General features: G+C 38.8%; 1 protein-coding gene across 2 annotated transcripts in view; it reads left to right on the forward strand.

The window, feature by feature from the left end:
- DDX10 (DEAD-box helicase 10) overlaps positions 1-16371 on the forward strand; it is a 245847-nt gene that overhangs the window by 21714 nt on the left and 207762 nt on the right. For both annotated transcript variants that reach the window (XM_036861635.1, XM_036861636.1), the window contains exon 9: positions 4335-4419. In XM_036861635.1, the coding sequence (XP_036717530.1) occupies positions 4335-4419 (85 nt within the window). The remainder of the gene's footprint in view (positions 1-4334; positions 4420-16371) is intronic.

Genomic DNA, 16371 nt, shown 5'->3' on the forward strand with positions numbered 1-16371 from the left:
ATATTACCCAGTTTGAGCAGTTATCTTTCTCATGACCACCCACTTAGCTCCCGACTTCCGTCCCTCTGGGAGTATTTTAAAGCATATCTCAGTCATCATAAAGTTCATTCCCATGTGACTGGCAGCAGTAGTCAAGTATGCATATTTTTAAAGCTCTCTAGGCTATTTTCTCAGGTCCACAATAATTCATTCCAACTACCCTCCCCCACCCCCTGCCCCTCATCACTGTTTTGAATGTACCGTTTTGAAACATTTTAGTTATGTTTGTATATACTTATATTACACTCTGATTCCACCCTTCCCCTCCCGATTTTTGAACCTAAAATAGTTTAGGTCAAAATAAGCAATTAATTATATTGCATATATAACATGTATTCTGTATATTGATATATCACAATGAACAGGTATTACTATTTTGTCATATTTTCCTTGCAGTTTGTTAAAGAAACCAAATATTTAGTAGATGTAGTTGAAATCCTTTTTGTACCCTTTCCCAGTCTCACTATTTTCCCTGTCCTCCTTTCCCTAGACATATTTACTGTCATATAGTTGGTAGGTAACCTTTTAATTGAAGGCTCTTCACTTCTTGTCTGTGATAGAATTCAGGGTGTCTGTGAACTTAGATGGGGAAAAAATTACATATATTCACTAACCTTTAATTGAGATTTAGCATTTCCTTCAATTATAAATGTAAGCAGCGAACTGTTGTGGTAGTACCTGTAACTTTGTCATCAATTGAAAATCATAGATATTTTCATTTTACATTACATTTTCTGTAGATATCTTGGAATGTTTACACTTAGTACTATTTTGATATTATGGTAGTTATTAGATATACAGCTAGGTTGTGTTATTTAATATGTTAGTAAATAAGCATATATATTGCTATATAAAAAATTCAATAAAAATGTTTATTTCATTATAATTGTTTTCTCTTATAATCCTATATGTTTTACTTTATGCGTTTAAAAATATTCTGAAAAGGGGTTCATAGGTTTTAACTATGGCACAAAAAGTGTCAAGAATCTCTCTTCTAGTTTATTTTAAAAAGCTTATATGAATGTATTCATGAGCAATATATAGTATTATGTGTTTATGAAGTGTATAAAATAATATTATACATACCAGTCTATGACTTGCTTTCCAAGGCTTTCCATGTCAGTGTATAAAGTTCCAGTGTATTTATGTAGCATATCTCATAGTATGTCCAGGAATTTCTTTAGAGTACACCAGTATCTTTTAAAAACTTTATTCTTAATTTTCCTCAGTTTTATTTCTTAGTGAATAATATGCGATATGGGTAAAAATGAATTATGAGACATATAGCAAGCCCTACTCTACCCCTCCTCACTCTCCAGAAGCCATTATTTCTCTTGGTATTTAGCTTCATATTTCTAAGTACATTTCTTATATCAAGTTAATGATTGAGTTAAAATTAGTTTTGTGTTTCCTGTTCTAACTTTCCTCAAATGTTCCAGCAGATGTCACATGCCTAGTTTCCTAACAGTTCAAACACAGTCTGTTTCTTTTTCCCGTGGGATCTCCTTGTTGCAGCCTTTTAAAAGTCTTCAGCTCTAATCTGGACTGGTTGCTCCATAAGCCTGATGCACGTTTGTCATCATGAGACTTTTCATTTGGGTCTTCATTGCTGCACGTGGGCTTTCTCTAGTTGTGGCGAATGGGGGCTACTCTTCGTTGCAGTGCACGGGCTTCTCACTGTGGTGGCATCTCTTGTTGCGGAGCACAGGCTCTAGGCGCGGCTTCAGTAGCTGTGGCTCGCGGGCTCTAGAGCGCAGGCTCAGTAGTTGCGGCGCACGGGCTTAGTTGCTCCGCAGCATGTGGGATCTTCTCAGACCAGGGATTGAACCCTTGTCCCCTGCATTGGCAGGCGGATTCTTAACCACTGCGCCACCAGGGAAGTCCCCTTTCTCTTTCTTGATTTATTATTATTATTGTTTTTTAAACTAAAGCTCATTCTTTAATAGCTTCCTAAGTAAGAGTGCATGGGAGGTACATTTTTTGAATTGTTACATATCTGATAATGTCCTATTCTTGAATGATAGTTGTATTGAGAATAGAAATCTAGGTTGAAATAATTTTCTCTTAGAACTTTGCAGATAGTGCTCCATTGTCTTAACAGTAGTCAGTATTATGTTGAAAAGACCTTTGCCTTTCTGATTCTGTTTTTTTGTAGCCCCCTTTTCTTTTTCTGGCTGTTCTTAGTATTTTCTGTTTATCTATGGAGTCCTGAAATTTTATGATAATGTGCCTTAGTGTGAGGTCCCATTTGTTGTATAGGCATTCAGTATATTTTTTCAATCTAGACCAGCAGTGTTCAATAGAATTTTCTTTGATCACTGAAATGTTCTATGTCTGCACTGTCTAATACTATAGCTACTAGCTACACGTGACAATTGACCACTTAAAATGTGTCCAGTGCAATGAGGAAAGACTGAGTTATTAATACTATTAAATTTTAAACTTAAATACCTTCCGTATTGAGCAGCACACAATAGGGACTCACGTCTTTCAGTTGCAGGAAATATACTTCTGAATTTCCTCTTTGGTGATTTGGTTAAATAAATATTCAGTATTTGTTTTGAGTATGTAATTACTGCTTACTAATGGGGAATTTGTGTACTTAGCTTGTTGCCTTTCTCATACCTTTTTTATAACATTTTCCCATTCCCCCCTTATTTTCTCTTTCTGGAAGAGTATTTGACCTCTTTGATCAATCCTCTAGTTTTCCTGTTTCTTCTGTTGCCATTTCATTGTCTTTTTCTTGTTATTTCTGGGGGATTTCTTGATTTTATATTTCAACTTTTCTGATTAAAATTTTAATGAAGTACCAAGAGTTCCTTTTTTATAGCCTCTTACTCTTATTTGATGGATGCAGTGTTTTAGCTCTCTGAAGATATTAGGTTAAAGTTCTCTTCACATTGTTTCTGTTTCTGTTGAGTTTCATTTTTACTCTTTTATCTGTCTCTTCATTTTTGAGACTTTTCCCGATTGTCTGCAATTGACTGTCTTTTATTATATTTAACAGTGCGGCATCAAAAAGCTTATTTGAAGTGATTTGTATGTGGATGAGGCTTGTTGACTAACAGCCTTCATTGCCAGGGGATTTAGACGGAGTTGGTCATCTTGTGGAAGACCAAGATGTCAAAGTGTATTCTTTTTGAACGTTCAGTCTCTCCAGATAAGAATACTTCAACCTCTTGAGCAGAAGAAGGATTAAGCTTGCTGCTGGCTCTCTAGAAGCCTAGCAAGGAAGTGGACATAGAGGGCTCCCAGGATTCAGACTTACACTCAGTACCCCTGTTTTCACTCTGGCTCTGGTGCCTCTTTTTTCCACTCTCTCTGGTGTCTTGGCTTGAAGCCTTTCTCGAGAATAAGACTCTCGCTTTTCTTCAGGAGACCCAGCGTGTAGGATCCAGGAGGGGACCTGAGGATCTGAGGGCTACTTTCAACCTATCTTCCTTTTTACAACCCTGAAATATATCCTTGCCTTCTGAGTTACCTGGTTACTTCAAGTCCCAAGGGAGAGAATTGTTCTAAATATCTTTTTTCTGTTTTTCTTGGGTTATGCCCATTTAAATAGATTCAGCCCTTTTGAATAGCTTGTATAACTTGGTCGTAGTTTTTATGCTCATAGGTATCCATAGGTATCATTATCTTCCCAAATCTTTCTCTTTTTCTTTTTCTTTCTCTTTTTCTTTTTCCTTCCTTCCTCCCTCCCTCCCTTAGCTTTTTTCTCTGTGATAGACATTGATCTGAAATCCTTATGGCAAAATCCGTAAATGACTAAAGGTAGTTTTCTTAAGTTGTTGAGACCAGGATCTCTGGGAATGAATGGAAACTTTTGCAGCCAGAAATAAATAGGAAGTAATTATTGCTAGGAAATGGGGAGAGGGGTTTAAAAAGACATCATTAATTTGAATGGAGATGGAAATAGCAGGAAAAGTAAATTTTCATTAAAATTTATAAACCAGTTTCATAGTTCACTGGGAGCTCATGAGAAGTGGTTCTTTTAGGTTATTAACTATCAGGATATTTCATTATTTGTGTGACACAAAGCAGTCTGTCTCCTCTGTCAGATACAAAATGATCTTCACATTCAAACACTGTCATTAATTTTAGTTCAGTTTGTCAAAGAAGAGAAGTGTTTATTATCTCTCGGTTCATGCAATTAATTTTATTTTTAATAGTGTCCACAGATGATATCTATCAGTTTGATGTGATGGGAAGCCCTGGCAAGCAATATTATAAAATAAAAATAGTGCAGCAGGAAGATCTTGTAACTCGTTTTTCAACTTGATATTCCTTCTGTACAGATTTCCCAGCTGTGAATTGGGTTCTTCAGTTTGATTGTCCAGAGGATGCCAACACATATATTCACAGAGCAGGTAGAACTGCCAGGTAGGTGTGCCGGCCTATTTCTTTGCTTTTGGTTTTTTTTTTTTGTTTTTTTTTTTAATTTATTTAATTTATTTATTAATTTATTTTTGTCTGTATTGGGCCTTCGTTGCTGCGCGCGGGCTTTTCTCTAGTTGCGGCGAGCGGGGGTTACTCTTCTTTGCGGTGCACTGGCTTCTCACTGCGGTGGCTTCTCTTGTTGCGGAGCAGGGTCTCTAGGCGCGTGGGCTTCAGTAGTTGCAGCACAGGGGCTCAGTAGTTGTGGCTTGCAGCCTTACTAGTTGTGGCGCACGGGCTTAGTTGCTCCGCGGCATGTGGGATCTTCCCGGACCAGGGCTCGAACCCGTGTCCCCTGCATTGGCAGGCGGATTCTTAACCACTGCGCCATCAGGGAAGCCCCTTTTGGTTTTATCTAAGCAAAAAAGCATGCTTTCTGAATTGTGTACAAACAAAGAATGGAGGAATTCAGGTAAGTGACTGATGGTTTGACATTTTTGTGATGTTGGTTGCTAGCAAGTGGACAGCTCTTGCTAAGTGATTATGGCCGAGACTTGATGATGAGGGCTGAGAAAAATCCATGAAAATCTTCTTTTAGTGTTTTTGTTCTAACTTTCTTCCCTTACTAAGCTTTTCATTAGAACTGCTCACTGAACATCATCTCTTTGATGAGGTATAAGACTGTTTATTCAGTCTCTGTTTTCAGATGACAAAACTTGAGTGTTTTGAGCAGTTAAACATTTTGTTTGAAAATCCATAGAGCCAGGATTTGAACCAAGGCAGTCTGACTCCTGTAGTCTAGATCTGTGCTTTACCTTCTCTGGTATAGGTTCTAATAAGAGACAAGGTGGTTTTGAGTCACAGATTTCTCTTTTCTTTTTTTCTAGTGTGGGAATTAGAGGCATTGCTGGAGGCCACTCCCAGATACTCCCGTTTCACCACCCCCCACCCCCAGTAAAAGTACCCTGTGTTTGCTCATGAATGTGGGGGAGCTGTTTGGAAAAGAATATAGCAAAGTCATTTGGGAGGGAAGGGCATAGAAAGGTATATGAATGAATGAAAAGGATAACGTGCTACGTCATTGCTGTTGAGGTTGCAGTGAAGTTGGGAGATGTGTGCTGCAGGTAGAATTATAAATGTTAGCATCTTTCTGGGTAATATTTGGTAGTACTTATCAAAAGCCTTAGAGTTCTTCCTTTTGCTTCAGTAATTCCACGTCCAGAAATTGATCTTAATAAAGTTTCTATAAAGGTGTTCATCTTACTGACATTTGTAATGGTTAAGAATTGGAAATAACCAATTAAGTGTTAGACCCAAAATCACTAAGTATATGGCAGAAACAGAACTAGAATTCAGATCTTTTGACCCCGGATTTCATTCTTTTTCACTAAGTAACCATTCATGAAAGGCCAACCACGTGTGAGGTACTGGATTAGGCCTGGTGTGAGCTTCTGCATGAAAATAAGATATAGTGTCCATTCCATTAAGGACGTTTTAGTACCTTGAAAACAGTCTATAGTAGAGGCATATACAGTATTAGAGGTATTGACAGAAGTTTTATGGAGCTCCAGCGGAAGTAGAGAAGAAAACTTCACAGAGGAGAAACAGTTGGGTTCAGTTCTGATTGGCAGATACAAGTTCTTGGGAGGCAACTTGATACAAGATGTTTCTTCCTCTGTTAACTATGTGCTATATAATATATCTTTCTGTATTTTTTTAAAAAATTAATTAATTAATTAATTAATTTTTGGCTGTGTTGGGTCTTCGTTTCTTTGCGAGGGCCTTCTCTAGTTGCGGCAAGTGCGGGCCACTCTTCATCGCGGTGCGTGGGCCTCTCACTATCGCGGCCTCTCTTGTGGGGCACAGGCTCCAGATGCGCAGGCTCAGTAGTTGTGGCTCACGGGCCTAGTTGCTCCGCGGCATGTGGGATCTTCCCAGACCAGGGCTCGAACCCGTGTCCCCTGCATTGGCAGGCAGACTCTCAACCACTGCACCACCAGGGGAAGCCCTATCTTTCTGTATTTTAACTCAGACTCAAATCCCATCTACTCTTTTTTTTTTTTTTTTTTTTTTAAATTTTCGTTGTGTTATTTTTTTTTTTTAATTATTTATTTATTTATTTATTTATTTTTGGCTGTGTTGGGTCTTCGTTTCTGTGCGAGGGCTTTGTCCAGTTGCGGCAAGCGGGGGCCACTCTTCATCGCGGTGCGCGGGCCTCTCACTATCGCGGCCTCTCTTGTTGCGGAGCACAGGCTCCAGACGCGCAGGCTCAGTAGCTGTGGCTCACGGGCCCAGCTGCTCTGCGGCATGTGGGATCTTCCCAGACCAGGGCTCGAACCCGTGTCCCCTGCATTGGCAGGCAGACTCTCAACCACTGCGCCACCAGGGAAGCCCCCCCATCTACTCTTGATAATTTATTTTTGAGAGAGGGACTACTAGAAAATACAGGAGTTCTATGTGTCCATATCGTAAAATATGATCCTTTCCATAAGCATCTCCAAACACTGAACCCCTAGTCAGTTGTAAAACATTGTTCCCTAAAGTTAAGGAATGGTTTGTGTGCCATGCAGTACTGCAGCCGCTTGCAACATGTGGCTATTTAAATTTCAATTAAGTAAAATTAAATTAAAATAAAAATACAGTTTCTCAGTCACACTAGTCACATTTAAACTGCTAATACCACATCTTGAACAGAGCAGATATAGAACATTTCCATCATTGTGAAAAGTTCTATTGAATACTACTGGTATATGTTTAAAATACATTTTGCTTAAAATTGTTGCACCAAGGAACCATAGATTCATATAATAAAACCATAAAATAGAAAATCATAAAGACGTTAGAGCTGAAAGTAATCTGGATTCACTCATTCATTTGTTCTATATGGATTTAACAAATACATATTAAGTGCCAGGCATTGTACATAGTAGGAGATAAAACGAGCAAAACAGACATGATTCCTGACCTCGTTCATCTTGAAACATAGAGGGAATACAGACAATAAAATGCATAATTTCAGTAGAATATGATTGATTATTTACTCCTATCTCTAATTTTGTTGCAGTCATGAGAACACATGGCAACTCTCTTAGGTTTATACATGCAAAGAGAAATAGACATTTTTGTCTCCTGAGAGGTTATAATCTTTCTGAGTCACATAAACCCCCCTACTAACTAAAGGAAAGTTTTCTTTCATAGATTTCTGTAGGTTTTTGAGGTGTGAGCTTATTAACAGGCCTTTTTACCTCACATGGATTCAAGTATGAGGTTCTTCAAACGTGGGTACATTTCGTTTAAAAAAGAAAATTGTAAACAACCTAAATAATAATCACAATAAGGTTGTGATTGGTTATGATGGACTATCTCTTTGGTTTTACATTTTCTTTCTCATCAAAACTGCATGAGTATTTATAATATGGATGTCAGTGAGACATTAATGCTTAATGATGGAAGAGACACCAACTGTTGGTTTAACTGGACCAAGTTACTTCTGATTATTAAGCCACCAACTTCTATTTAATGAGTTCCCAGGGATGGCAGGATCTTTAAGAACCAAGATTTAAATCCTCATCTAGGGACTTACCTGGTGGTCCAGTGGTAAAGAATTCGCCTTGCAATGCAGGGGGCACGGGTTCGATCCCTGGTCGGGGAAGTAAGATCCCACATGCCGTGGGGCAACTAAGCCCGCGTGCCACAACTGCTGAGCTCACGTGCCTCGACTAGAGAGCCTGCGTGCTGCACACTACAGAGCCCACGCGCCCTGGAACCTGTGCGCCACAACTAGAGAAGAGAAAAAACCCACACACTGCAACTAGAGAGAAGCCCACGCACCGTGACAAAGAGTCTGTTGACTGCCACGAAGAGCCCGTGTGCCACAACGAAAGATGCCTCAACGAAGATTCCACATGTCGCAACTAAAAGACCTGATGCAACCAAAAATAAATAAAATAAATAAATAATTAATAAATCTTAAAAAAAAAAAAAGAAATCCTCATCTAAGCAAAGTCTGTCGTTCGCCAGCTGGCTTGCTTTTCTACCTGCCCTGCACCCATTTCAGCTAGTGGCCTCAAGTTTGAATGTGTCCTCTATCCTTTGCTTATCTAGGAAGTCCCTTTGGAGTTGAGTCTCTTAAATTTCTTTGTATCTACTGTTCTTGGATGGCTTTAAAGGAAAAAAGTTTTTTTGTTTGTATTTGGTCAATTTTGTTGTTGTTTCAGTTGAAGTGGAGGTTTTTCCTGTTCTACAGCCTAACAAGATATAGAGCTCCTTCTTCCTATAATTTTCTAATTTTCATAAACTGTTTTAATGTTTAAACATTTTTCGATTGATTCAGATTTACCCCGTGGGCTGTTAAACATGGGCTATGATCAAAATGTACTCATTTAAATTAAATGCATTTCTTTTGACCAGCATGAAGAAGGAAAGGAGAGAATAGTACAATAGTGAAAGATAAAACTATTTAACAGTAGGATTGTACTAGAGGATTCAAAAGTAAGTCTTTTTTATTGTAATTAATTATATAATTTGAGCAAGTAATAGAGTTAGAACTAGGCTCTGTGTATGATTTCATTGTACATTCAGACAGACTTGTCTTTAGACTGGTAACCTTTTGGTTTCTAGTGGGATCTAAGTAAATGGAACATAGGTAGAACAGCAGCTTTGTTTTCCATTTTGTAAGAAGGTGCATGGTGCATCAGAGGTCTTTGTGTTGGGTACATGTTTGGATTATCTTTCATAGTGACATATTTAGAGAAGTCATTAGTAGTGGTTGGTGGAATTAATATTTCACCACTGTTTAATTCTCCTCAGTAAATGTGTAGCATGTATGAATTTGTACATGTATCTGTGCACACATTTGCATTTCATGGTCCTGTGGGCCTCTGGATAGGTGAGGTTGGTGGATATCATCTATCATTAGTGTATTGGACCAGGCCAGACAGGCTTTTTAGATGTGCCAATGGTGTGGGCATGGACAGGTTAAACTGATTCCTTTATAGAATACATTTAGCAGTATTTTAAAATTATTCATCCTATATGAAGATTATTTGACATCTCAGTATATCAGGAAAAGTTTCAAGAAGGGGAAATATTTCAGGGTGCTTGGTTCTTGGAGAAGTTGTTAAAAATCTTATGTAGTTGAACATGCCATGGTAAGCATTAAATTGGTTTTAATGACTGTGGAGGTGAAGAGGAGGTACAACATCACAATGATTGTGTTTGAAGAGAGAATACCAATTTAAAAAACTATTATAATGTAGTTTCTAATATGGTCATTAATTTTTAAAGTACAAGCCTGTTTGACTCTTTGTAACCAATTAAAAATATTTTGAATTGACTATTTAGATGCATAGTTAGTGGAAAGGTTTAGGATATGTAATGCTTATTTTTTCTTTGTCAGTCTAATAAAAAAAAGAACCAAACTGCAAAAAGTTAAAAGTTACCATTAATGGGCTTAGAGATAATTAGAAAGTTTTGTGGGCCATCAGACTGGATAATTGAATTGAATAAAAGCTAAATTAAAGTTTGAAACTAATTAAAATCCTGTGTATATGCTGTAATTAAAACTAGGTTGCCAGATAGTGTTTGCTTTTGGAAGTGAACTATACTATATGAATATAGAGAAATGAATTCACTGCTTTGTGGCAAAATAGCTAAGGTTTGGGGAATCTGTTTTTTTCCTTTCTCTGTTTTAGCTAAAAATAAAGGGTGGTTTAGGTACTTGTTGCCTTAAGTGCTTTATTCTGTTTTAATTTATTCACCTATTTAAAATTCTTTTGATCTTTAGCAATTGAGAGAAATTTCTGTTTTCTTAAATATCCACACCCCTTTTAACAAAATGATCTCGTTTAGGAGACAAATGAGGCAAGGAATATGAATATAGTTTTTTAAAGCCGTGTTCTGTGATACATTCTACCACTTAAAAGCGAATGTCTTTAGGGCTTGTAGTTTTTAGTACTCATAAAACCAAGCTCTTCTATTTCTTATAAAAATGCCCAGTTGAAAATAAAAAGGATTTGGGAATGGAAAGTCCTTACATATCAGATACTCCTAATTTTTAAAATGCTTTTATTTGGGCAGTAGGGGTCTGTGGGTGGAAGACGGGAGCTTATATATAACTGTATATTTAAACAGTTGGGAGTTTATATATAAAGAGTTGGGACTTTATATATATAACTGCTTGGTTTTCCAGAGTAGTGGTAAAATTCCAGCAGTATTTCAACTGAGCCTTATTTGCCTGGCTGCATTTTGTGGATCTCAGATTTTGTGGGAGATTTAGGTAGCAAAATGTGATTCCAGTAGGGGGCAGCAGAGGCCAGTCCTTTGCATTGCACACTGGCTTGCATCAGTTTAGATTAACAACAGCAAATATGAAGATGGGAAGTAGTTAAAATTTCTAATGTGATAACTTGTGCAGAGTTCATGGTTTGTGGTAAATACTAGTACTTTATGGAATAGATAATGAGAATTTTTTAAGTAGTGTCTTTAATTGGTTTGTAAATTGAAATAATAAAAGTGAAAAGACAATTTCCATGAGCATTAATTTACTGAAACATACTGTGTATATCTTAGGTATAAGATAGGAACAGTCTTTGCTATCGAAAATTCTTATTACTTTGATTCCTTCGTTGACTGAAGATGCTAACTTTACTTAGCTCCTCCTAGATAGAGGCTGGTGCTTCCTCACATGGCCTTCTGCCTTTGTTGTTATCTAGGATTTAAAGCAAAAAGGCAAAACCAATGCTTTATTTTGCATCAAAAAGCACTGAGCTGGGGTAGAGTATGAGCACTATAGCTAGAGAGGTAGATAAGGGGGCTGATATTTCTTAGGGGTCTCTTATTTCCTAGCACTTCCCCCTTGCTCTCCTGCTGTCTATTCTCAATACAGCAGACAGAGTGATCCTTTAAGAACACAACTCAGATCATGGGACTCCTCTGATGGCTCCCCATTTCACTCAGAGTAAAAGCCAGTGACCTACTGGGCCTATGCTATTCAACCCCCCTCCAGTCTTATTTCCTGTTATTCTCCACTTGTTCCCTTGCTCCACACTGGTCTTGCTATTTCTCCTGCATGCCAGGCATATTTTTGCCTCAAAGCCTTTATATTATGTTTCTTCCGCTGGAATGCTTTTTCCTCAAGTATCCACATGGCTGTCTTTCTTTACACTGCCCCAACCACTCCTCCTTACCTTGCTTGCTCTATATTATCTTTTTTCCATAGCACTTATCACCTTCAAATATACTAGAGCATTTACTTATTTTATTTATTGTTTTTTTCTTTTTCTCTTCATAAGACTGCAAGCTCCATAAAGGCAAAGGAGTTTGTCTACTTAATTGATGGTTCCAGAGCACTTAGAACAGGGTCTGGAATGGAGGAGGCACTTGAGATAACACAATTAGTTTTTCAAATCAGACTCATGAGTCAGAGATAACACATAAATTATTTATTATGATGTAATGAATTACCCCACAACTTAGTGGCTTGAAGCAAGAACCGTATATTATCTCATGGTATCTGTGGGTCAGGAATTCAGGTGGGGCTCGTCTGGGTCCTCTGGCTCTTGATCTGTCACACGGTTGCAAATCAAGGTGTCACAGGTACTTTTTTTTTTTTTTTTTTTAAATTTATTTATTTATTTATTTATTTATGGCTGTGTTGGGTCTTCGTTTCTGTGCGAGGGCTTTCTCTTGTTGTGGCAAGTGGGGGCCACTCTTCATTGCGGTGCGCGGGCCTCTCACTGTCGCGGCCTCTCTTGTTGCGGAGCACAGGCTCCAGATGCGCAGGCTCAGTAGTTGTGGCTCACGGGCTTAGTTGCTCCGTGGCATGTGGGATCTTCCCAGACCAGGGCTCGAACCCGTGTCCCCTGCATTGGCAGGCGGATTCTTAACCACTGCGCCACCAGGGAAGCCCATGTCACAGGTACTTTAAGGCTCAGCTGGGGCTGGGTCTCTTTCCAAGCTCATGCGTGTGCTTGTTGACAGGATTCATTCTCTTGCTGGCTGTTGGTCAGAGGTGTCTTTCAATTCCTTTCCATGTGGTCCTCCTCTTCAGAGGGCTTCTCACAATGTGGCAGCTGGCCTCATCAGAGAGAGCAAATGAGAGGGGAAGGAGTACGGTGGAAGCAGCAATGTCTTTTATGACCTAGACTCAGAAGTCAAACTCCGTTTTTTTTTTTAATAATTGACATACAACGTTATATTAGTTTCAGGTGTACAACATAACAATTCAGTACTTGTATATTTTGCAAAATGATCATCAAAATAAGTCTAATCTGTTACCGTACATAGTTACAGAATTTTTTTTCTCGTGATGAGAACTTTTAAGGTCTACTCTCTTAGCAACTTTCAAATATACAGTACAGTATTATTAACTGTAGTCACCGTGCTGTACGTTACATCCGCATGACTTATTTTATAACTGGAATTTTGTTCCCCTTCTCCCATTTTGTCTACTCCCTGCCCCCTGCCCCTGGCAACCACCAATCTGTTCTCTGTATCTATGAGCTTGGTTTTTTGTTTGTTTGTTTTTAGATTCCACGTATAAGTGAGATCATACAGTATTTGTCTTTCTCTGACTTATTTCACTTATTATTTTTTTAAATCTATTTTTGCCCCACCTGCTCCTGACATATTTTCTATAGTGTAATGCCCTTAAGGTCCTTTCACGTTGTTGCAAATGGCAAAATTTCATTCTTTTTAATGCCAAATAATATTCCATTGTATATATATACTACATCTTCTTTATCCATTCATCCATTGGTGGACACTTAGGTTGCTTCCATATCTTGGCAATTGTAAATAATGCTGCAGTGAACATGGGGGTGCATATATCTTTTTGAGTTATTGTTTTTCTTTTCTTTGGATAAATACCCTTAAGTGGAATTGCTGGATCACATGGTAGTTCTATTTTTAATTTTTTTGAGGAACCTCCATACTGTTTTCTATACTGACTGCACCAATTTACATTCCCACCAACAGTGCACAAGGGTTCCCTTTTGTCCACATCCTTGTCAACACTTGTCATTTCCAATCTTTTGTATAATAGCCATTCTGACAGGTGTGAGGTGATATCTTATAGTGGTTTTGATTTGCATTTCTCTGATGATTAGTGATGTTAAGAACCTTTTCATGTACCTGTTGACCATTTGTATGTCTTCTTTGAAAAAAATGTCTACTGCCCATTTTTTGAATGAGATTCTTTGGTTTTTGCTATTGTGTGAATTCCTTGAATATTTTATTTTATTTTATTTTGGTTTTTAAAATAAATTTATTTATTTATTTATTTATGGCTGCATTGGGTCTTCATTGCTGCGTGCGGACTTTTCTCTAGTTGTGGTGAGCGGGGGCTACTCTTCATTGTGGTGCGCAGGCTTCTCATTGCGGTGGCTTCTCTTGTTGCAGAGCACGGGCTCTAGGCACGTGGGCTTCAGTAGTTGTGGCACGTGGGCTCAGTAGCTGTGGCTTGCGGGCTCTAGAGTGCAGGCTCAGTAGTTGTGGCGCATGGGCTTAGTTGCTCCGCTGCATGTGGGATCTTCCCTGACCAGCGCTTCAACCCATGTCCCCTGCATTTGCAGGCGGATTCTTAACCACTGCGCCACCAGGGAAGCCTCCTTGAATATTTTAGAACTTACCAGATATATGGTTTGCAAATATTTTCTCCCATTCAGTAGTTTGCCTTTTTATTTTGTCGATGGTTTTCTTTTCTGTGCAGGAGCTTTTTAGTTTGATGTAGTCCCACTTGTTTGTTTTTGCTTTTGTTGCCTTTGCTTTTGGTGTCACACGCAAAAAATCATTGCCAAGAGCAGTGTCAACACTTCATCTTGGCCAGGAGGCCCAGATTACAGTTAAGTCCCCTACATACAAACGAGTTCCGTTCCGAGAGCGCGTTCGTAAGTCCAATTTGTTTGTAAGTCCAACAAAGTTAGCCTAGGTACCCAACCAACACAATCGGCTATATAGTACTGTACTGTAATAGGGTTATAATACTTTTCACACAAATAATACGTAAAAAACAAACACAAAAAATAAAGAAAACATTTTAAATCTTACAGTACAGTACCTTGAAGAGTACAGTAGTACAGTACAACAGCTGGCATACAGGGGCTGGCACCGAGTGAACAGGCAAGAAGAGTTACTGACTGGAGGAGGGAGAGGAGGTGGGAGATGGTAGAACTGAAGGATTGTCAGCAGTGGGAGATGTAGGGCAAGCTGCAGTTTCACTCACGCCTGACGTTGATGGCACGGTTTCTGGTTCCTTGTTGGATTCAACTCTATCTACCCTCTTGAAAAAACAATCCAGTGATGTCTGGGTAATAGCTCTTTTTTTCTCATCATAGATGACATGGTAGCACTGGATTGCATTCTGCATGGCTGCTGCAACCTTTGTGTACCGTTCTGCATTAGGGTCCTATGCCTAAAAAACTTATCAGTGCCTCCTCAAATAAAGAAAATCCCCTTGCCATTTCCTGCGTCGTGAATCTCTTCGGTTCTTCAGTTACTTCTTCTTCCTCTTGTCTCTCTTGGTCCTTTCTCTGGGCTTCCAATTCCATCAGGTCTTCATTAGTAAGCTCCTCGTGGTGTACAGCAAAGAGTTCAATGAAGTCGTCCTCTTGCAGATCTAGCTTGAAATAACGATACTGTACAGTATTACTGTACTCTATACAGTACTGTACAGTAAAGTACACAAAAAGCACAACCACTTGTAGAGTTTGCATGCACATGACAATGTACGCCAGACACATGAACTAACGTACGTGATTGGACATGCGAACGCATGTTCGCATCTTTGAAAGTTCGCAACTTGAAGATTTGTGTGTAGGGAACTTACTGTATTGGGAGCCAGTAATTTAGAAGCGGCCTACCACACCTAATGTCAAACTTCACTAGTATGTAATTTCAAGTACAGAGGTAATCACGCGGTATAGGTGAAGCAGGAAGAGGTCTGGGACCTCCATTACAGCTCCGCAGGTGCATTCTTGCCACATCAGGGTGTGCTGTGGCCCAGATTAACCTCAGAGTCTCTAAGTGGTATATGAGGTTTATCATTTACACAGATGGGCCACTGGTATAGTTACAAAGCTGACCCCAGAGACCTACTCCTTAAATGCATAGACTGTAAACAAACCTGGTACATCGTCTTAGTATCTCATAGATGAGGACTCTCATGCTAGCAGATCTACCATGTTTGTTTCCCAGGAGGCTTGTCATTGGTATGTTTACGAGGAGGTTTGACTATATCACTTGTTTTTTTGGCCAGGGTAGCTTCTTCCCTGCCCCCTTCTGCACCTCCACAGTGAATGATGGGTTGTGGCTTAGTCATTCACTTCCTAACACATAGCTGGGTGAATATGAATGAACTCATTTAGCCTTTATAATAACCTTATGAGAGAGGTCTTCTTATTAAAAAACTGTTTCTCAGAGATTCTGAGGTAAAATGTGTCTAAGATCACTCAGGAAGTACCATGGCTGGGATTTATACTTGGGTCTTTCTGACTCTACAGCTCATGTTCTTGTCAGTGTGTCCCAAACTAGCCGTTTTCATTAAATGAAGTCTAGTGGCCGTTGCTTCCATGCAGGGCTTCTAGAATGTATGAAAGGCAGGTACTTGGAGAAGGAAGGTAGATCTTTCTATTTAAGTTTGCTGCCATTCATAGTCATGAGGGTAAACTAAAAATATATGCGTTTTCCTTCTTTATTTGGACTGTGAGAGACAGATATCCCATAGTTGATCAAACACTGTCCTTAAAAGTCAAGAAGTTTAGGTTTGGACATGACTCTGTCACCTGATGGCTGTGTACCCTTGGACCTTGTGTTCTTAACCTCTTTAAGCCTCGGTTTCTTCTCTTGTAAAATGGGATTAATCATATCCCTCAGGTTCCTAAAAGTATAATTTTAGGTAGTATCAGTACCACTTTTGTATAGGTTTTCTTTTTGTTTTTAATCTATTAAAACTTTAGTCTT

The sequence above is a fragment of the Balaenoptera musculus genome, chromosome 8 (assembly GCF_009873245.2).
Source record: "Balaenoptera musculus isolate JJ_BM4_2016_0621 chromosome 8, mBalMus1.pri.v3, whole genome shotgun sequence".
Lineage (NCBI taxonomy): Eukaryota > Metazoa > Chordata > Mammalia > Artiodactyla > Balaenopteridae > Balaenoptera > Balaenoptera musculus.